General features: G+C 40.7%; 1 gene segment (V, D, J or C); it reads left to right on the plus strand.

Annotated features, from left to right (window-relative positions):
- The window catches only part of LOC101705873 (T cell receptor delta constant-like), a 670,370-nt gene extending 655,008 nt beyond the window's left edge, over positions 1 to 15,362 (plus strand). Inside the window, 4 exon segments of the C gene segment in view lie at positions 11,539 to 11,817; positions 12,376 to 12,441; positions 12,802 to 12,915; positions 14,310 to 15,362. Coding sequence covers positions 11,539 to 11,817; positions 12,376 to 12,441; positions 12,802 to 12,914 — 458 coding nt within the window.
- The last annotated feature ends 7,664 nt before the right edge of the window (positions 15,363 to 23,026 follow it).

Genomic DNA, 23,026 nt, shown 5'->3' on the forward strand with positions numbered 1-23,026 from the left:
TGTATTATTAAAATGGACTATAGAATCTAATTCTATTTTGTATTAAGAAGTCTGGCTCTTTTCCTGCTTCTATGACACCATGAGATGTACGATTTGCTCCACCATGATATGCTGTCTCCTCACCATGATGTGCTGGCCCCGAGGCAATGGGGCCAGTAATGGAGAGAAACCTCCAAAACTACCGCTCCCAGGACAAAGGAGGTAACCCAATCCCAGCGGCCAGGAGGAGGCTCCACTGCCACCATTCCACTGTTCACAGGGCAGAGGAGGTGAGCAAATCCCAGTGCCTTCTCTCCCAGGGCAGAGAAGGTGAGCTGCACAGGGGCCAGCAGCACTGCCCCCCACCCTCCCATGGAAATGAGAAGACATGTAAACAAGCCTCAAAAACAGACTTCCAGGTCTCCTACAACAGCCCCAAAGGGAAACAAGATGGAACAATCTGATACTCAACCACCTGGACTCCCTGAACTGGCAACAAAAGAGGATCTGGGAAAAATGAAATCAGAAATAATTTCTCAGATAACAGCAGAGATTATCCCCATAGTGCAAGACATGCTTAATAAATCTAGAGAGGACACAGATAAAAAAAATAGAGGAGCTGAGGAACATGATGGAATCCCAACATAGGAAACAAATGGAATCTGTAAAACAGATACAAACAGATTTCTAAGAGATTAAAAACTCCACTGAAAGTCTATGCAGCAGAATGAACCAATGTGAGGACAAAATTTCAGATATAGAAGATAAGATTGCAATTAGTGACCAGGAAAAGAAAAAATTGCTTTAAAATTGTAAGAGACCATGAGAAATCAATCCAGCAGCTGCTAGAGGATGCAAAGAAGAATAGCATAAGGCTGATTGGAGTCAATGAAGAAAGAGGAGAGAGTGCAGATGACATAAAAAAAACTGTTCACAGAGGTGATGGCAGAAAACTTCCCAAGCAAGGTAAAAGAACTTGACATACAGATAAGTGAGGCATATAGAACTCCAGCTAGCCTTGATCAAAAAAATCTACACATAGGCATATAATTGTTAGGATTCCAGAAACCCAACAGAAGAACAAAATTCTACAAGCAGTGAGAGAAAAGAAACAAATGACATACAAAAGAAAGCCCATCAGAATCACAGCAGACTTCTCAATGCAAACCCTCAAGGCAAGAAGAGCTTGGAGTGATGTATTTCAAGCCCTAAAGGAAAACAGCCTCCAACCCAGATTGATGTACCCTGCAAAACTGTCTTTCAAAATTGATGGAGAAATAAGATACTTTCATGATAAAGAGCACCTCAGGAACTTCATGAATACCAAACCAGCACTCCAAAAAATTTTAGACAATTCCCTAGGAAAAGACAGTGAGGATCACAACCCCAGGAAACCCAGCAGAATGAATCCATTGGGTGTCACAAATTAAACATAAAGGGTGAGAATCTAACAAAAAGAAAAAGGCATGACAAGGCTTTTAAAACTTTTAACTTCATCTCCCTAATGAATGTATAATTCAATCTTGTTATTGTACTGATTAGTATTTTTCTGATTCTAGTGTTGCACACCTTTCCTTGTGCTGTGCTGGCTATTTATCATCTTCTTATGTCTACTTTTTAATTGGGTTGTCTATTAATGAGCTGTAAGAGTTCTTTATATATTCTGGTCATAGGTTATATGCATTGTAAATATGTTCTGTTTAAGGACTACTTTTCATTTTAACAATGTCATTTAAAGTTCTAAAGTTCATTTATCAATTTTTCTTTTATACACCATGTCTTTTGTACCCTAGGAAGTTCTTGCCTACACTAAATTCATAAACATTTTCCCTTATAATTTCTTCTTAAAGTTTTATAGTTTTAATCTTTCATATTTAGGCTCATAGATCCTTTCAAGTTATTTTTATGTATGGAAATAAAGGGTTGAGGTTAATTTTTTATATACTGATACCAGGTGTTCTAGTGCCATTTGCTGAAAACACTGTTTTTTCCTCTGCCCTTGAATTGAGTTAATATTCTATAAAATGTTAATGTTAAATAATCTTTCAAAACTTAGTGGACCATATATGTGTGGTTCTATTTCTAGATTCTCTGTTTTATTCCAATGATCTATATGTCTTTCCTTACGCCAAAACTGCCTTGATTACTGTAGCTTTAGAGGAAGTCTTAAAATTAGGTACTAAACGTCTTCCAACACTTTTTTTTTTCTTTTTCTTTTTACTTTTCTGGGTCCTTTGTACTCCTACATAACTTTTAAATTTCAATATCCAATTCTTCATTTATAGCAAGTATATATAGACCTGAATTTTTATATACACCTTGTGTTTTCTAATCCTGCTAAATTCAAATACAAGTTCTAGGGGCTCCTAGAGATTTCTTAGTCTTTTCTCTGTAGATAATCATTTCATCTACATATAAAGATTTTACTTCTATCTTGCCAATCCTATCCTAATTGTGTCATTTTATTTCCAGACTATTTTGTTTGGGCCTAGGTTTCAAAGTTTAATGGACAGATGAAGAGTAGGCATATCTGCCCTTGTTCTCCACCTTAGGGAGAAAGCATTGTATCTTCTTATATAAGGCATTTTTGCTGGAAGTATGGAGTACATGTCTTTAATCTGTTGAGAAGGTTCTATTCTACTTCTAGTGTCCTGATAGCTTTTACCATGAACAGCTGTAGAATTTAGTCCAATACTTTTTCTCCAACTAGTGACAGGATCATATGGCTTTCTCCTTTCCTCTGTTAAAATGATGACTTTTGGGGGTGGATCTTCCAATGCTGAACCAACACTGCCATCCCTATAACAAAACCGCTTTCTACATACTGCCAGATCTGACTTCTAATAGTTTGTTTTGTTGAACAAATTTCTATCTATGCTCATACTTTTTTCTTCTATTATCTTTATCTAGTTTTAGGATTAGCGCAATGTTGATTTCCTAAAATGAGGGGAAAAGTGTTCCTTCTTTTTTCTGCTTTAAAAGTTTGATATAATTTATCAGTTAAAATGTATATGAGCCTGCTGTTGTTGTATACGCAGGTTTTCAAGCTAGGAATATACGTTCTTTAATAGGTGCTATTCAAATTTTGTATTTCCTCCAGAGTTAGTTTCATTAATTTGTCTTCCAAGATACTTCTGAGAAGTTGTCAAATTTATTTCAAGAAAGATTTTTGTAATATGCTTTCTATATCCTTTTAAATTCTGTAAAATCTGTGGTAATGTCTTCTAGATCTTGATATTGTATTTTTTTAAATGTATAATTGATATTGTGTAATAGAAAAAAGGTCTAGAGGAGCAAGGGAAGTGGGAGGAGTAGGGGAAGGAAAAGAAGGGAAAAGAAAAATATGAGAAAAGGAAAAAAATGGAAACAAAGTCTTTGCAAATAGCGAAGGGTGGAGGGGGTGAAGGGAGGGCAGGGGAAGGGGAAAAAAATAAGAACCAAGATACTCATGTAAAGGTACCAGATCCCAATGATGAATGTAACTGTATTTTATACCTAAAATGTACCAATAAACTTAATGGGGAAAAAAAGAAGTCTGGCTGCTGTGCAATGCTTGGCAATGATGCAAGGGTCTGACTAGGTATAAAATGGAATTGCTAGAAGATTGGAATGAATGGAGTACAAAACCCACTAGATCTTTGCCCTATCTAAGTGTTGCCCACAGGTTAAGAACCACTACTCTACAGCCAACATTCCACCTTTCTTTACTCCTGATAAAAAATTTTTTTTTAATTTTACACCCCTTTCCAGTCTACATTTATGCTTTCTCATTCAAAGCACAAATTCTATCACAAGGTAACATGGGAAAAGCTTAGATTTCTACATGATGCCAGGATCCTCTGCTGTTTTGTCCTGAGGGGTAGCCTGTAAGATGGAGGAGGAAAGATGTTGGCTAGATGGGACAGAAAATCCCATCAGATGGATATCATGTGATGTAACATGGCGATTGGGGTCAGAGTTGGTGTAAAGAGAAAAGCAAAGTGGTTATTAATTATTTTTATCAGGTGTGGAGAAACAGTAATCTTTGGCAAAGGAGCCTATCTGGAGGTAGAACCACTTAAGTAACTTTTCCTTCTTGTGACCGCTATACTTGGTAATCATCTTTGCTAAATATGTTCCTGAATCACCAGATTAAGAAATAGTTCTCAAGTTCCTAAAAAATTAATTTTTCCAGCAAGTAATTTAGCAAGGGATGGTTTGAGGAGGATGGACTGTTTCTATAAAAACTAGAGCAGATATGTTCTTCAGCTAGCCTTCTCACACTACCGTCTTTCCTGGACAGTTTTCATTGTCTTCCTTTGCCTGACTAACTCTAGAGAACCAGCTCTCTCAACATCTGTGCATTCACCAGGTACAGATCTAGACCGTAACCATGACAGAAACCACCTTAAAAACCATTTAGGTGGTGGGGGTGAGATGTAATGAAGAACTTGTTAAACTAAGAATTCAGAAACAAAGTTCCAATCCTTTTCTTTGGTTGATGAGCTCTGTGACTTGATTGAACTCTTGTTTCTCTGTAGTTAAATTAAAAGATTTCCAGGATGTCTTCTGGCCTGAGCACACTGATTCTAATGATCGCCCAGTCCAATTCTAAGAGATAATTTAGTAGGAAAAATAGAAAAGCCCTGTGATATGAATGTCCTATGGCCCTGTTGAAATTCTGTTATTTAATTTTTTTAAATAGTGGAAAGAGATCAAAACTTTCTCTATGTATCTGTTAATGAACCTTTGTGTGATCACAGAGGTTTGGACAAGTGACAGCTGAGGCTACCTCCATATTACCTATTACTCCAGGTAAGGGGGTGGAAATTGGGCTCCAGAGCTCTGAGAGTGAGGTCAAGCCCAGCCATTCACTGTCTTAGTCACTTTTACCTTTGGTGATATCATTTGTGAGATGGGCCTAATAATACCACCTCGTGGAGTTGGTTGCAATGTTTGTTGAAGAGGTATTGACACCAGTTGTTTGTCAAGTAGTAAAATATTTATAAATTGTAATCATCTATGATTATTATGATCCTTTGGCTAGATCCCAAGTCTTTTGCATCAGTGAATCTTGCTGCAGCCATCATTTCCTTCCCCCTCCAACTGAGGCTCAGCCCTATTATGACTAACTTCCTTAATCCTATCTATAGTTACATTTCAGCTCACAATGGGAACTCTCAGCAAAACCAAAATGATTCTTTATCCCTGTGAATATAATCCTGAAGTAAGATTCAGAGGTAAGAGGTGGCAGGTTGAAGGGATAATAACAGAAAACGTAGGAATTTTCCCAAATATCAACAGTCAGAACATAATAGACATCAAACAAACTGGCAGAATATACTGCTCAGACCTCAGAAACCCTTACACAGTTCTGTGTCTCCAGAAACCCTCATCCTGCTCCACCCACCCCCTTCTAAACAAATGAGGTAGACTGACAGGAGGAGAATAGGTAGCAAGGTTTTTGTATTGATGCCTAAGACGGTGCTATAACAGCACAGCTTGTCTTTGGAACCGGGACTCAACTCACTGTGGAACCAAGTAAGTTATGCATTTTACTATATCTCAATATATATATTCCCTTAGAGTTGTACTAGTGCTGTACTGAATGAATAGGGCTTCTTGGAAAGTCAGAAAATTCTAACTTAGAAATCCACTGTTGCTGCAAAGAGTCTGGGTAAATTTTGAGGGAAAATATCTTAGGTTTTTCTTAAGAAAATATTCTGTGTATACTTGTAATCTCTGTTCGAAGGTTTGGCATTAATAAGTTTTCTACAACTATCTAAAAAGGTCATAGGTCAGACTTCTGGTTATGGTCCTGTCAGGGACCAGGACTGTGGAAAAGGCAAACTTTAGATGAGGAGGGTTCCCCTGCTGTTTCTGAGGGAAAATAATTATCATGGTCATAGTGCAGGAAGAAGAATTAGAAAGAAGAAAACATTTTTATAAAAGGAGTTAGAATTCTCTCTCTCTCTCTCTCTCTCTCTCTCTCTCTCTCTCTCTCTCTCTCTCTCTCTCTCTCCTCACTCTCTCTGTTTCTCTCTCTCTCTATTGCCCTTGTCCCTTTTTTGCTGAGAATTTGTATTAAACCATCATGGTTGGCTCATACTAAATGCTCCCCAAAGTCCTGTTGTAGCCTGGGTCTGCAGAAAGCAGGGATATGTTCACCTGTTCTATGAGCCTCAATCCGGGGACTCTGAATGAGGGCTTAGGAACCCACATCTAGAAACCCACTCACCAACTCCAAGACAATAGAGAAATAATGGTCCTCTCATGTAAATGCTGCTCTCTTTCCACTGGTGGCCTGTTCTAATGTCTGGGCCATGTTCAGGTAGCTTGGCTGCCAACAGTCCATCACTGGCATCAGGCCAGAAAACAACAGTCTTTCAAATGCTTTCCAAAATTCCAAGTCCAATGGGGCAGGCATTATGTCTCACATGATTAGATATCAATTTTGTTTATTTCACAGAAAGTAGAGAAGTGGGAAAATGTACACGAATGTGGCGAGGCTATGTGACAGTCCTAGAAGTGAGTGGTGTTGTCAACATGGTCTCTGCCTCTCAGAGGATAATATAAAGTTGTGGGGATTTCTCATTGCCTATTGCTTCCAGTAAAGTAGTGGAATTTGGTGGGTTTCTTATCTTTGAGAGGTGAGAGACTAGAGCAATGAAAAGGAGGGAAACAGAATCATGTTGTACTTGATTGCAGTCTGATAGATGTTCAGCAAATTGCATCTGAGTAAAAAGCATTGTGTTTCATTTTCCCTTTAAAGCACTTCCACTTGAAATTCAAAATTGTCTGTAAAGTTAGAATCAAATCCTGGGGTCATGCTTCTGGGAGTCTTAGGAGAAAAAAGAAATAAATGAAACCAGTGCTCAGCCTCTCTGTAGGGACACTGACCACCCTTTCCAGTGACTCGCCATTTATTTCTCTAGTTTTCTCCTCCTGCAGTGATGGAGACTAATATAACGATGTGACACTCAGGCAGGGGAAGTGAGGATTTCAAACCATGTCCCCAGTCCTAAATGTTTTGACAGGAAATAATGACCCTATACAAACTGCCGTTCTTTTGCTTGGCTCTACCTCTAGACTCTTGAGTTTTGGTGATAAGATAGAGAATCCATATGATCTTTAAGTTCTGTTTCACATGATTACTGTACACTCCTGAGACTTGTATCTAGACCTAGAGGTAGGAGAAATTATAAAACAAAAATGAGCAATCCAAAGCAAACATTGGCTTCTCTGCCCTGCATCCACAACACACAGCACCAATGGGATCCCTCAAAGGCAACCAATTTCTTATTCAACCCTCAGGTCCTTGTAAAGCCTTTCAATAGGCTCAGGGAATTAGAAAGTAGATTCGTTATTATTATGAGATTCTCTGAGTGATGGGGGAAATTAGGTTTCTAATCAAAAAGCAGCATTTGAGACCCAAGAGAAGGGAACCAGAGTATGAGAGCAGGACCTGTCTCTAATCCCTCCTCTCCTTGGCCGAGCATTCATTATAAGATGTGTCAATATTCAGTGCTCCATCCCTACATCAAGCTATTTTCTTTTTAGGAGCCCTCTCAATAAATGAGAGTTGAGTTTTCCATCTTGAATGCAGACACATCAGTCACCTGTCATCCTCTTCTGCTCTGTCTCAACCCTGTCCCCACATCTCTTGGATGGGAAATCCGACTCATTTTCCTATCCAGCCATTCAACTATTATTAGCCTCAAAGCAACCTGAGACTCTCTGCACTCAGCCTCTTGGTCTCATCAAAGTTCTCTGGTCTCTGTAGTTCTCTGAGCTGCAGAGACTCTAGGCCAAGACACCAGGCTAGGGAGGAAGGCACAGATGCACAGGTGTTCAAGCCCAGGACCCAGGGCAGGCCCCAGGCAGGTTACCTGTAAGGGAGTGTCATGGTGTGCTCCTGGAACACCCGAAAGATGTTTTTTGGAACTGGCATCAAACTTCGTGGAGCCCCGTGAGTTGATTTTTTTTTTCCCCTTTACTTATGGATAATTTGAGTCCTGGGAATGGGGTTGCCATGCAGTTTACATTTCAAATTGTAATTAGGAAATTAACTTATAATTAGGAGATGGAGTAATATGATTTAAAATGAGCCAAAGTGAAGACACCGAGTCACTAAAATAGTTATTACTTTCTTTTTTGGTACCGGGAATCGAACTTGGGACCTTGCACTTTCAAGGCAGGCAATGGAACCACTGAGCTAAATCCCCAGCCCAGTAGTTATTACTTTTGTTTTAAAATATATAAATATTAAACTGCAGTCCCCATGTATTTCTGAAATCTCCAGAGCAACCCAAAAAGTCCAAGAAATCTAAAAGAATCACACTAGTAATTGGAGTAGTCAGACATAGAGAAGACATTTTCCAGGACACTTTGGCCCAAATTCCCCAGGAAGTTGCTTGATCATTATACACTCCTTGGTTAAGCTGACCAGTGTGCATGCCTCCTTGAAACCCAAAAATGTCCTGCAGCTTGAAAGAATCTAAAGAGAGAAGGTTAGCATGATCATAGTAACCAGATAGAACAAATTTTCAGAGTTTAAGTTAAATCCCGTATTGGCAAGGGGTTGAAGGGAGGGCAGGGGAAGGGGAAAAATAAGAACCAAGAGAGATTATGTAAAGGTGCAAATTTCCAATGATGAATGTCATTATATTGTATACCTAAAATGTACTAATAAAATGAAATTTTGTTTTTTTAAAAATCCCTTATTGGAAGAGAGTCTTAAAATTCTGACTGACATTTATTATAGATGTTGCAATTATTAAGGGACCAGTAGAATTATATAAATGAATCTAAAATAGATGATATCCAAGCTTATAAATTAAGAAAGACTGATCAGGAGAGATATAACAAATTGTTTTGTATTTTTTTACCAGCATATAATTTTAACATCATAGTAGTACTCATAAAAAGAGAGAGTCCAAAAGTAAACTAAATGTCCAAACAAATACACTCAAAACACATATTAAAATTTAATTATATTCATATAACAAGAAGACAGACTATTCTCAAAAGATAAACAATTAAAATTTAATTTAAATCTGGTCTGAGATTTAAATATTGTTTTAAATTTTACACAACTTTAAATTTGGCTCTAAGTCAAATATAAAATGGACTAGGATATGTATGGCAACCACATTGCATGGATTATATTTATGAAAAAGAAAGAAGGAAGATTCATTTCAATCAGCCTTTTTTTTTGGTTACCATGATGCCAAAGAATAGATTAAATAAAATACTTTTCTTTCAATTGCTTTGAATACATAGACATTAAAAACAAGATCTGAGAAAAGTGTTTTATGAAATCAGTACATTATGCTCTTTCTGATATGCTGACTAATAGATTCAGAGCTCAATATCATAAGTGCCTGAACTTCTTCAAACATCTGTCTCTTCAGCTATGTTACACTGTTCAAATTATTCGAAACCAATTTCCCCTGCCCAAAGTAATCATTGAAAACTGCCTGATGAATTTAGATTTCAAAATCCAAAGCAAGCCTTAATTGTCCCACTAAATCAGACCAGATTTAGTTTAAAATATCTTAAATATTTTACTCTTAAATATCCAAGCAGATAGGGCTTAAGGTTTTTGCTCTTGTTATGAAGTTTGTTTTTTTGTGGTCTTGGTTGTTGTTGTTGTTGTTTCAGGGACGAATTTCTTTTCTAACTCATAACTGCCTTGAATATCAACCATAACCCATCATAAACCAAAGCTAGGGTGGTGAACAAGAAATCTCACAGTTGTGAGGAAAGATGAGTAGGCAAGGCACATGGCCTCCAGCCGTTAATGCCGAGGTTATCAGCTTCTGCTATCAGCTTCTGCTTCAGCTTCTGCTTCAGCTTCTGCTTCAGCTGTGCAAAAAAAAAAAAAAAAAAGCAGTGAGGGTTTTCTCACACAGGTTTAAAGCAGGTTCCAGGAAAACTCTTTGGAAGAGGAAAAGGAAAAAAATAGCCCCTCTCATCTAGAGCTAAAGCCAAAGCAAGGAGTCTGATTCTGGGGAAGGATTTTCCTGCCCTGAGTGACTGGAACAGAATCCAATCTTTTGCTTGAGCATCTCGGAGCAGAAAAAAAAAAATGGAGAATTATATTGGTAGTGATAAGGGGGCATCTCTGAACATCTTATTCTCTGGGAAAGCCCTGATCAGCCGTGGCCTATTTACAGAGTGGTGATCAGCAGGAACTTCTTGACTAAAAATCACTTCTCTCAACCAGCTATAACCAACTGCTTTGCTGATAGCTGCATTACCAGGAGCCTCACAGCTGAACCTGAAACCCAGACTCAGGGCAAAGCATTAGAAATATCATTTCTTTTCTGTTTACACATTCATTACCAAACCTTCTGTTTAGTAGCAGCTAATATCTTGATTGTAGACCATCGAAGATAAAGCACGCTAGAATTCAGCATATTTTTCATGTCATACCAAGAAGCCAAAATCTTCAGTTATAAATATTAAGAGCCATGTTCACAGGAGAAATTAAGTTTGAAAATCAGAAAGAAAAAAGGTTGAAAATCAGAAATGAAGCTACGACTGGAGCTATATCCAAACCACCATTCACAGGTTGATTGTCTCTCCTGATTCAGGTTCAAGTGAGGCTCTTTCTTTAGCAATCATTTGAAGATAGCCTGAGAATCCTAGTCTCCTTGGACACAAAATTTATTACAATTCAGAAACTTCAATAAAACACAGTGTGAAAAAATCATTACTACTTTTCTCAAAGCTTCACTATTTTCAGTTTTAAGGAGAGAGAAAGATGCATACAAAGTAGCAGATAGATGATAGTTCCAGGTAAAGCATGACAGAAGACAAAGTCAGTGGGGGATGCAATTACTAGGACCAACGTCCCACAACTCCTCTTAGAGTAAAACAGGAAGATATGGGCTTAAACTGGCTTTATATCTATGAGTACTTTCTGAGAATGATAGTTGATTCCTCTGATCAAAGACCCAAGGGAAATTGTACAATAGCCAGGCTCCTACGAAAGAGTAAGTATTCACCTAATGGCAAAGTGATATACTGCTTAACTTCAGTCAATCCCTTCTGTCCATGAAATGAAGATGACACCGTGCAGTGACTGTAACACTGCCATCCTCAGAGCCTTTGAATCAATTTTGCAGACCTTTTCTGATCCTTGGTTCTTTAATTGGCATAATGCAAAGCATGAGCAACTACCCTAATCATTCCCCAAGAGACCATGTATTTAAACTAAACCAACTGGTACAGACAGATATGCAGCCTGGCCTCAGTTGTCCGGAGGACTGATTAATAAATCATAGAAAATTGAAACCCAGCTGATCCAGAAACTTCTTTGTAGTTGTTATATTCTGTCTCTGCTTCCACCCCACCTCTTAGTACCTTCTAAAAACTAGAAGTCAAACTAACTGCCCTTCATTTCTGCTCACCTTGGGAATGGCTATTCTTTGATGCTAATAAGGCCAGGCCACTAACAAGATACAGAGAGTTCTAGATTGTACTGTTTGGCCCCAGAAGAATTGAGATAATCACCACTGTTAAACCCCCATAAGGCTATAATCATCTCATGAAATAATTTGATTATATTTGCAGGAATTCAGCCTCCTTCCAAACCATCCGTTTTTGTCATGAAAAATGGAACAAAGGTTGCTTGTCTGGTGAAGGATTTCTATCCCAAGAGTGTAAATATAAATCTCAGGTCATCTAAGAAGGTAGTAGAATTTGACCCTGCTGTCGTCATCTCTCCCAGCGGGAAGTACAGTGCTGTCAAGCTTGGTCAGTATGAAGATCCAAATTCAGTAACATGTTCAGTTCAACTCAATAATGAAACCGTGAGCTCCACTGACTTCGAAATAAAGACAAATTCATCTGGTAGGTATCATCTGACTTCAAGGGACTGGAGAATATGAGGAAGGAAATTTGAGGGAAAGAGAAAGTAGAAATGTGAGCTCTGGGTAAATCATTCTCAATTTAGCATCATGCTGGAAAAAAAAGAAAAAACTTAGGGTCTTCATCAATGACTGGGAAGGAAATGGCCTGCACCCGTAGATGGAATCTAAAATAAAGCCCATTTCATTTCATCCCCATCTCTTCCCTTCACCAGCCATTGTCTCTTTCATACAAATGACCATCCTACTACTAGAATCTGGCATTGAAAATTCATGCACAGTCTAGTCCAAATGAAAGAGCAGCTCACCAATGATGGGATTAAGAATCCTAATTCTGTCTACAAGTCTGGATGTAAATAGCTTCATGGTACCCAAAAAGTCCAGACCACAAAGCATGTTAACTGTATAAACAGCTATGTGACCCTAAGTTATATCCTCTGGTCCTCATTTTCCTTACCTAAAGTCTCCTCTAGTTTTAAAATCCTAAAATCCTGCATCTCCTGGTTGTCAACATATCTTTGACCACTGCTGTTTGTTTCAGATGTTCTAAGGCAAATAGAACCTACAAACATGACACAAACTGAAAAGAGCTGCCATGAACCAAAAGGTTAGTTCAAATCAAAGGATGAAGTTTAGAATTAAGGGATAAAGCCTAGTAGTTATAAACTGAGGCTAAAAAGAATCCAATTTCAAAAGAAAACAGAAACCATACTGAGTCTGGTTGGTCCTCTTTAGCCCCTGACTGTACCAGCAGAGCTCACCTGGCTGCAAGCATGTGTTTCCAAAGCTTGCTCACCAGGTGCAAGCAGCACCCCTAGGTCTCTGAGTGCTACCTGGCACCAAGCTGGGTGTGCCAGGAGAAGCATGGTGATCTGGGGCAGGCTGATGTCAGTGTTGTAAGCCTAATTTCTAGAAAGGAATTTGATCTTTCCCTGAAGTTATCGTCTTCACTCTTGTTCAACCATAGTTTACTCCCTGAAGATGAACATGATGTCTCTCACAGTGCTTGGGCTGCGAATGCTGTTTGTCAAGAGTGTTGCCATCAATTTTGTCCTGACTGCCAAGTTATTTTTCTTTTAAGGTAAGAAATAGCTGCTGTTTAGTCTTATATCCACCCAAATTATGCTGTACATGGGGAAAAGAGGTTTAGAAATGGTAAGAAACCAGGCCGGGGATTTAGCTCAGTGGTTCCACCACCTGCCTCACAAGCACAAGATCCCAAGTTCAATCCCCCATACACAAAAGAAAGAAAGAAAGAAAGAAAGAAAGAAAGAAAGAAAGAAAGAAAGAAAGAAAGAAAGAAAGAAAGAAAGAAATAGTAAGAAACCAAAAAGCATTTGGAAAAGAAAAACACACATGGAGACACATTTAGAACAAGGTGGGCTATCTCAGACATAGCATCCCACATCCTATTATTCTTTTATTTTAAGCCAGACACAAAATTCATTATGTACTATAAGGTACGCTCTTTCTAATCTACCAGGCAATAACCACCACCTCCAGTCCAAGGAGAAAACCAAAACTAAATAAGGAGAATCAGTCTTCTTTAATGGGTCTTTTGTTTATTTGTCCAAAAGACAGTGGGTTATTTGCAAAAGCTTTTCTGGAAGAATAGTTAGAGGATGCAGAGCCCATCTTTGCTCAGATAAAGGGAATACCAGATCCCATTCCTTAATCATAAGGTCCTGATGTATGGACCAGCCAGTCCTAGGGATGAACATTAGCACTGAACAGCCCCATTAGCTACTCAGGATACATACAAAGATGGGACAGAGATGTTAATTGTTTTCCTGTTACTTGCATTTCATTTCCAGATAATCTTGTACATGGAATTCAAACCAGGGCCTATGAAGCTCCTCCCCCTCATTCCCTTTCAAGGGCCCTCAAATACCCATCAAGCCCAGCTCCTATTCTAGGAACAACTCTATGATGGACTATAGGACTGGTCAACCCAGACTGTAAACATACCCAGTCATTTCCAAACGGGTGTCCAGCTCCACCTGCCACTTTATTAACAGTCCTGGAGCACAGGCAGTATGGTTGTACAAATAGTGCTATGCAAGGAGTCAGAGATCTAAGTTTTAGTCTTCACTTCGTCATTAACTCACTATGCTACCTTAGCCAGATTGCTTCTCTTCTCTGGGCTGGGTTTAAAAATGACCACAGGGAGGGCCAGGAAATTAGTTCAGTGGTTCTGCCACCTGCCTCGCAAGCGCAAGGTCCCGAGTTCGATCCCTGGTACAAAAAAAAAAGAATGACCCACAGGAGAGCAAATGGGTTTCATGACTTGTGCCAACAATAGCAGACTTCTGAGAGCTGAACTATTGTCATATGTACAAGGGACAGGTGCCACAACTGATTTGTCAAGTCACAATGGTACAGCAGAGAAGATACTGACCATCCCAAGCAACATCAGCCCTACAATTCCTTCTAGCCTTTAGGTCTGATTCTGTAACGACTTTCCTCCACTTGCAGGCTGACTGACATGAGGAAGCTACGCTCACTGATGGAAACCAAAAGTTTAAAAGATGTTGTCTCCTTGGCTTTTGACTTCTTGGCTATTCAAATCGACATGTCACCATTCTATTTAAATGGCTGCTAACCAAATCAGTTTTTCTCTAAAGGCAGCAAACCCCGCTCATCCTCTAGTCTGGCAGAAAAACAAACATCCTGGGTCCTGGGCAGTGGGGGGTTAAGGTCCTAACTACTTTATGTGCTGCTTTATAAAGGGATGGATGGACATAAAAATATAGGGCCCATTTTATTTTACTCCTACAACTGATACACGTTGACAAATAATCCTTCATTCTTTTTCACTTTCTTTCTCTCCCAAAGCAGGACGTGGGAACTCACAGGTACCCTGCTCCAATCTCCATGAGGAAAGCTGGCCCTGAGAGGAGGAGAGGAGAGCAGGTCCTTTCATCTACATGAGGAAGGTTCTGCCCCACCCAGCTCTAGATGCATCCAGCAGCCTCCCTCATCCTCCTGACCCATGGCTTGTCCCAGCCTCTATGTCCAGTCCACAGCCACACTAGAGATGTTGAACAGCAACGTGGGAGAGAGGGACAATTTTAGCACTTTCAGCTTTTCCTAGTACTTCACAAAATTACTTATCACTGCCCTAATACTCTCCAACCAGGCAATGGGGTTTCTCAAATCTCATCTAAGCACTGCCCATTCTATTAGAAAAGACCAGAGTGAAATACAGAGGAAAGTTAATTGGTTTAACATGCATCAACTGACTCTGAGTCCCAGACACTGTACTGAGGATGAGAAGAAGAACAGGACATGGGTCCCATTTTCAAGCAACTCACTGTGCAAGCACTTTTAGAGGAAGGGAGAGAAATGAGGCTTCCATCTTTCCCCATAAAAACAGTATCTTTACTGTCTTTCACCTGCCAATCTGTACACAGGGAGTTAGAGATCACTGGACACAGATTCTTTTGCCTGGGCCCTTGATGTTGATGGTTTTAGGCCTTCTTTCTTAGCCCTTGTCTCTGTTGCATTTATTAAACTGCACTGTGTGCACCCCTCCTCTGGCTTTACTCATTTCGAACCACCGTAGGGGGAAAGTCAGCTCTGTGAATTCATATTACTCAGCCAAAAGCCAAACTGAGCTTACAGGTCACACTGCGGCTTCCTGAGGCCCAAGCCTGAGGCTCCCGCCTCAGGGACACAGCTTTGGTTTTCTGTGGCTGCTACTGTTATGGTAATAAACAGCAGCTCAGTGCAGCTTGGATCCTGTGACTCCCACCTCAGCAAGGCCACAGCTCTCCTCAGGTGCCCCTGCTGCGGAAGAGGGCCTTAGCAACCCCACATTGTGGTTTCCTTAGCTCCCATGAGGTGACAAGCAGGAGGTTATGACACTACACGTGAGAAAGCAACTATCACAAACTCCCCTGCCACCACTGACTGCAAACTCCCACATGGCATCTTCACAGCCCAGTGAAAGATGGCAGTACCTCTACCAGTGAATCCTGGGCTTAGGATAATCTACATGGATAAGCGAGTTCCACCCAGGGGAAAACAATTCCATACAACTTCACCTTGCATGTGTAAAGAATGCCTGTTTCCAAAACACTGTTTTCTGTTCCTTTTTGTTACATTAGAATGTTTCTCTAAAATGGCTAGGAATGAAAACATTTTCATTTTCAGTTGGAAAAAGTTGCCCCCCCCTCAAAAAGTATACACCTTGTCTAAAGTTATTCATTGAAGCAGGGATATTGCCAGAAACAGAACCAAGGCCTCAAGAGTATTGGGCCAAAGTTCCTGCTCTAAGAGCACACTACATCTCCAAAGTAAAGATGGTGCCAATCAGCTGGACTGAACTTCAGCAGGACTGTCCTATAGTCAGCAGCAAATGAGCTCCCCTCTGCCCCACGTGCCAGCATTCAAACATCCTAGCACATCAGAGAACCATTAATTTCTTCCACCAAAATGAGCCTCCAGAAAAGATCTAGGCAGGAACTAGGGGCGATTTGGCTTCCTTCAGATCTGGGGCCATTACACTTGGGACCATGTATGGCTGCGTGACACAGTAGGTGGCAGAACAGCAGTTCCAGGAGTCTGGGCTACTTGCCCAAGTCCTGTGGCTCCCTCATGCCATGGTCCTTCCATTGTTCCCTATGATGGCTCTCCAACCACAGTTTCAGGGGCAGGGGGGTTACTGGGGACTGAACACTGGACCTTCATGCTGAGGTACATCCCCAGCCCTTTTTTAAATTTTGAGACAAGGTCTCACTAAGTCACTAAGTTCTCCAAGCTGGGTAATGGAATCCTCCTGCCTCAGGCTGCCAGAATGCTGGGCTTACAGGTGTATACCACCAGGCATGGCTACAACATGGTTTTTGGTGTGCAGATAAACTGCTACCCGGACTTCCTATGGATAAAACCTCCTGGGGTGCAGCAGCCAGGAGAGCTGTGGAAGTGTAGCACCAAACCCCTCGCTCCAGTCCCAACCAGGCTCTGAATCTATCCTTCACTTCCTTGGTCTTCAGTGTATTTCCTGTAAAACAATGTTGGTGTCTCTTCTGTTTCCAAGATTGTGTCTAATAACTCTAATAGTCTGCTAAGGCAGAGAAATGAGTAGAAAAGGAAGAGAGAACTGAGGCCAGGGGACCAAGGTGCATCTGTTTCAGCATCACTCAGTTGGTTTCCTCTGGAGGAAATGACTCCCTCTGGAGACACCACTGCACTCCAAATGTGGAGCCCGGAGAACTGGGGTTCTGACGTTCACAGATGATTATGTAGGAGTGCCTCAGTATTCTTCAGGGAAAGGAAAATGTACTCCAGGTAAAGTAAGTGAAGGCGAGGCATCAGAGAACATCCAGGAGAAATAAGGTCACTAAATATAAGATGCAGGCGGAAGGTAAATTGGAAAGTATTCTTTTATTTTCTTAAATTTTTTTTAATTTCTAACTTTGTGTCCAATTTGATGTGAAAGATGAAAACAGGTCAATTCACAATAATGCATAATTGATGGTGGCCAATAAAGGGCTAATAAAGACCCTGTCACTGGCCACTCGTACTTGTAGCCTTTCACCTGCACCATTATGATACCCTCATGGCTGTCACAGCACAGATGTGGGGACACAAAGTCAATGCTTGCTCAGCCCTGCATCCTTCCCTTCCAACCACAAGGCACTCAGGAGGCAAGGGCCTGCTGAGTAAAAAGTGGGAGATACTCCCCTCTTTGGAAGCCAAAGTGTTCCCTGGATATTCGTGGGCCTTTGATTAGTCAGTAATCACTTCAGGGCACTTCTAAAGGCCAGGCTAGCTCCCCAGATGACTGCAAGAAGGAAACCAGGTCCAGGACATAACCTCCCCAAAGAGATGGCTCTGCCAAGCTGTGGCCAGGGGTTTGTGTGAAGACTTTCCAAGCACCTGCATCACCGTGGGGACTTAAAGCACAGTAGTAAGTGCCACAGTCTTCAGTCCTCAAGGGGGAGATGACCAAGTGGAAGGTTTTATGGATCTGACTATGCTGCACAGAAAATCGACCTTGAACAAAATCTGCATCGAGGGACCTGCTGTTATCCCTGAAAAGGATGAACTGCAAGGGCTCGTCTGGCACTTTTCGGTACCAGTATAAATCTGGATCCGAGTATCCAGTACTGTAAGTGTAGAGCAATGTTGTCTCACTGCCACTTGCCACCATCTGGTCCAAGGGATTCTGGATCAATTTGTCACACAGTGTGCCCTTATCTGTGAAGAGAAAAAAAGAAAACCGTGAATTTTGCATTCCACAGGGACTGAGGACAGCAATCTCAGCATAGAGGAACTCAAGGGGAGAGAAAAGAGAAGGACAAACTACAAAACTTTAAAGCAGAGAATGACTGAAAAACCAAGTGTACCAGAGATAGAGGCCAAGTCCTCAAAATCAGAGAAAGGGAAACAGGGTATAGAAGGGGGAATGGGGTACAGAACAAGAGAAAGGTGAACAAATGAATCCACTTACAGAAAAACAAAAGGCTAAAACCCAAGATAAGAATCATCTTTTTGTATCAGGGCAGAAGATATAAAATATAAAACAGGGTTTCTGAAATCTCTGAGGCCATCTAATGGCTTATGATGGGAAGGAGACAAGAAGGAAATGAGGGGAAGCAGCTGGCCCAGGCATTCATGTGACTGCCTTAGATGTAACTCTTGCACAAAAGTCTCCACCACGGAAGTTTCTGGTTCTGGTGATGTTGGTCTACCTTGAACTAATATTTTTTGGCAACGAAAATGAATTAATTCTGAAAAGAGAAGGAAGGAAGGATGAAAAAGGGGATGAAGGAAGAAAGGGAGGGAGGGAGGGAGGGAGGGAGGGAGAGAGAGAGAGCTTGGATATCCAATTGCTATGAGAGTAATTTGCTCTCTCTCTGTATCCTCTGGTCAGAAGCTGCTGTGCCTGTCCACCAATCACACTAGAGTAGTCCAGTCCCATAGCACTTAACATAGCCGAGTGTGCGCTTAGACCTCAATAAATGTAATAATTAAATGAGTAACTTTGTTGTACTTAATAAATTGAATAAATGAGTAAGTTTCTATGTAAAGAGGGAGGGGAGAAGGTTGGGCAAGATTGTTTCTAAACTCTGTCCTAACCCTGAAATCTTTGATTGCAGATGCCTGAGGAATGCATTTCCATAGCATGCCTCCCCATCTCTCATTGGGCTCTGTACAGCACACACCTGGCTCGCACTGGGAGATTCTTCCCCAAAGCAGAGCTTACTGATAGATAAACTGCCAAGAGTGGGTTACAATCTTGCTGAGATGGTCTTAGAGGGGTCGTGTGTGTCTGGGGTGTCCAGAATCCCTGAGCCACCCCCTCCCAGCCACATGCCATACAAATATGATTTTCCATGGCACAATATGTGGGAACGGTTGCTCTTGAGAACACTAAGTCACTTCCCCAAGCCTAGAAGTGTCTGCAAGAGTTCATCTCCCTTTTCTCTACAACCAATTCATCAGTAAGTCCTGTCTGTTAGACCATAAAACTGTATCTCTAGCCCATTACTTCTCCCATCTGCAATGCTGCCACTACCTCCTGTAAACATCATCCTCTTTTACAGAACCACTGCAATAGCTCCCTAACAGATCCCCTTGCCTCTGCTCTTGTCCCTGGAAAATCCATTCTCCAGGGCTTTACCAAAGGTAGTGATGTGATGCCATATAAACCCTCTGCCTACTTCCCAGCCTCACCGACATCTGCTCTTTCCTCTCTTGCTCTTTCTCAGCTGCCTCCTTTCTGGTCCCCCATCTGCTAACTTTTTAAGCTGTCTAAAACTCTGGTCCCAGTTTTTCACAAATGTCATCTCAAATACACTAGACACTCTAGGTAAAGTGCTTACCCCATCACCCATCATCATCCTTGATTACATGTCTCATCACATTTCCCCTCAGGTCACCACCTGAAATCATTAGATTTATGCATCTGTTCCTTCTCCCTTTCAACTCACCCCCCAACACACACAAGCATGCGCACACACACACACACACACACACACACACACCATTTCAGAAGCTTCAGAAAGTTAAAGGTTTTGTTTATCTTTTCGCTGAACATTCCTAGCCTCTAGGCTTGTGTCTGCCACATAATAGACAATCAATAAATTTTTGTTCAATAAAGGAAAGCAACTTTCTGCACTCAAAAATCTGCCACTGGCACAGATAAGATCACTGTATTTCAGAAATAAAAATATAGGACAGCCAGTTAAATGTACACTTCAAATAAAAAAAATTTTAAAGAATATTTGAAACATGCCATATTTGTGGCATAGTTATACTAAAAAGTATTCATTGTTTATCTGAAATTCAAATTTCTCTGTAGTTTATCTGGCAAACCTGGGCATGGATAACTCCAAAAGCAAATGCCTTGTGGACTGAAGTCCTATTATGGGCATCCCCAGTGCCCCTGGATATGGAAGAGGAAGGCTCAGGACACAGGGGTTGCCCTACTGAGTTCCTTTCCAAAGAACCTGCTGCAGAGCTTCCAGGTCTCTCAAATTATGGACTCTGCTCATCCTGACCCAGGCTTGCTATTTATACCAGGCTGAGGGCTACTTCTCAAGCTGAGCTACTACTCCTCCTCTACCTGGCCAACCTCAGTTATATCTGACACATCCAAGAGCATAGACTTGGAATTCATGCATCCTCACCCAGAGGGGCACATCCTATCCCCTTATCCTTCACACAAAGGCTCAGAAACAGAATGCCACTTGAGGTGGCAAAATCAAAACTCTCTGACCTGGTGTTCTCCCAACATTTCTTGAACAGCCTTCCTTCAGGGGAGGTACTTCTTGGAGAGCCATGCAAGGTCGGGGCTGAGTGCGCTACTGGAGCCAGCCTTCCTGGTTCATATCCCTCTGGCATCGACTTACTGTGTGACCTTAAATGTGACCTAACCCCTCCCAGCCTCAATTCTTCCATCTATAAGAGTACAGATAGTAACAATAGCCTTTTCACAGGACTACTGGAAAATAAAATGAAATAACATATGCAATACACCCCACATATAAATGACCTATGAATATTGGTATTGCTATTATCATTTTTATTAAATAGACAGATGAATATACTTCCAAAGACCATTATTCTCATCAAAGCTATTCAGAGAAAAGATGCTGAGTAAATCTAAAAAATGAAGTTGTGAAATCTGGCAAGAAACATGTTGTACCAATCAATGGTTTTAAAAAAGAAGGAGAAAAGTCTTCTGGGCCAGTGTACCACAGCTCCTAGTGCAGAGTAGAAGGCTTCCAGGCCAACCTACCACCACTCCCAGCACAGAGGAGGTGACCCATGCGGGCGTCAACAGCACCCCCCACCCCCACCCCACCCACCCAAGCACCCCTCGTTGAAATGAGAAGACACATAAACAAGCCTCAGAACCAGACTTCCAGATCACCTACAGCAACCCCAAAGGGAAACAAGATGGAACACTCTGATACTCAACCACCTGGACTCCCTGAACTAGCAACAAAAGAGGATCTGGAAAAAATGAAATCAGAAATAATTTCTCACATGACAGCAGAGATTGTGCCCATAGTGCAAGACATGATTAATAAATCTAGAGAGGACACAGATAAAACAATAGAGGATCTGAGGAACATGATGGAATCTCAATATAGGAAACAAATGGAATCCATAAAACAGATGCAAACAGATTTCCAGGAGATTAAAAACTCCTTTGAGACTCTGTGCAGCAGAATGAGCCAGTGTGAGGGCAGAATTCAGATATAGAAGCTAAGATTGCAATTAGTGACCAGGAAAAGAAAAATTGCTTTAAAATTGTAAGGGACCACAAGAAATCAATCCAGCAGCTGATAGACGATGCAAAGAAGAATAACATAAGACTGACTGGAGTCAATGAAGAAACAGGAGAGAGTGCAGATGACATTAAAAAACTGTACACAGACAAGATGGCAGAAAACTTCCCAAGCAGAGGGGAAGAGCTTGACATACAGATAAGTGAGGCATATAGGACTCCAACTAGCCTTGATCAAAAAAAATCTACACATAAGCATATAATTGTTAAGATTCCAGAAACCCAACAGAAGAACAAAGTTCTACAAGCAGTTAGAGGAAGAAAAAACAAATCACATACAAATGAAAGCCCATCAAAATCATAGCAGACTTCTCAACAAAACACTCAAGGCAAGAAGAGCTTGGAGTGATGCATTGCAAACCCTAAAGGAAAATAGCCCCCAACCCAGATTGATGTACCCTGCAAAACTATCTTTCCAAATTTATGGAGAAATAAGATACTTTCATGACAAAGAGCACCTTAGGAACTTCATGAACACCAAACTAGCACTCAAAAAATTTTAGTCAAAATCCTAGGAAAAGCCAATGAGGATCACAACCCCAGGAAGTCCAGCAGGATGAATCCACTGGGCAGGAAAAGAAATTACAAGCAAAGGGGGAGGAATCCAACAAAAAGAAAAAAGTCATGAAAATGATGACTCAATACGTTTCAGTTATAACCATCAATGTTAATGGTCTCAACTCACCAATCGAAAGAAATAGACTGGCAGAATGGGTCAAGAAGCAAGATCCAACAATATGCTGCATACAAGAAACATACTTAATTCAAAAAGAAACTCATAGACTGAAAGTTAAAGGGTGGAAAACAATACTCCATGCCACAGGAACCTGAAGAAAATCAGGAGTAGCTATCCTCTTTGCAGATCAAGTGGAATTCAAACCAACACTGATTAAGAGAGACAAAGAAGGACACTACATCCTTGTAAAGGGAACAATCCAACAGGAAGAGATGACAATCATAACCATATATGCACTGAACACTAGTGCACCCAACTATATAAAACAAATACTAACAGACATGAAAAACCATATAAGCACTAAGACAGTAGTCATGGGGGACGTCAACACTCCACTGTTACAAATACATAGATTGACTAGACAAAAAACAAGCAACGAAATACTAGAAATCAATCAAACTATGTAACAAATGAACTTAACAGATGTTTACAGAGTGTTCCACCTCACAAAATCAGAATACACATTCTTTTCAGCTGCACAAGGGTCATTCTCCAAAATGGACCACATAATCGCTCATAGAACATATTTAGGTAAGTGTGAAGGAACTGAAGTTATCCCCTGTGTATTACCGGACCACACTGCGATTAAATTGGAGGTCCACCGCAAAAGACACTCAAAAAATTTCATAAACATATGGAAATTGAACAACA

This window comes from Heterocephalus glaber, unplaced genomic scaffold (genome assembly GCF_053883595.1).
Source record: "Heterocephalus glaber isolate CG9 unplaced genomic scaffold, H.glaber_assembly_v1.0 deba00001662, whole genome shotgun sequence".
NCBI lineage: Eukaryota > Metazoa > Chordata > Mammalia > Rodentia > Bathyergidae > Heterocephalus > Heterocephalus glaber.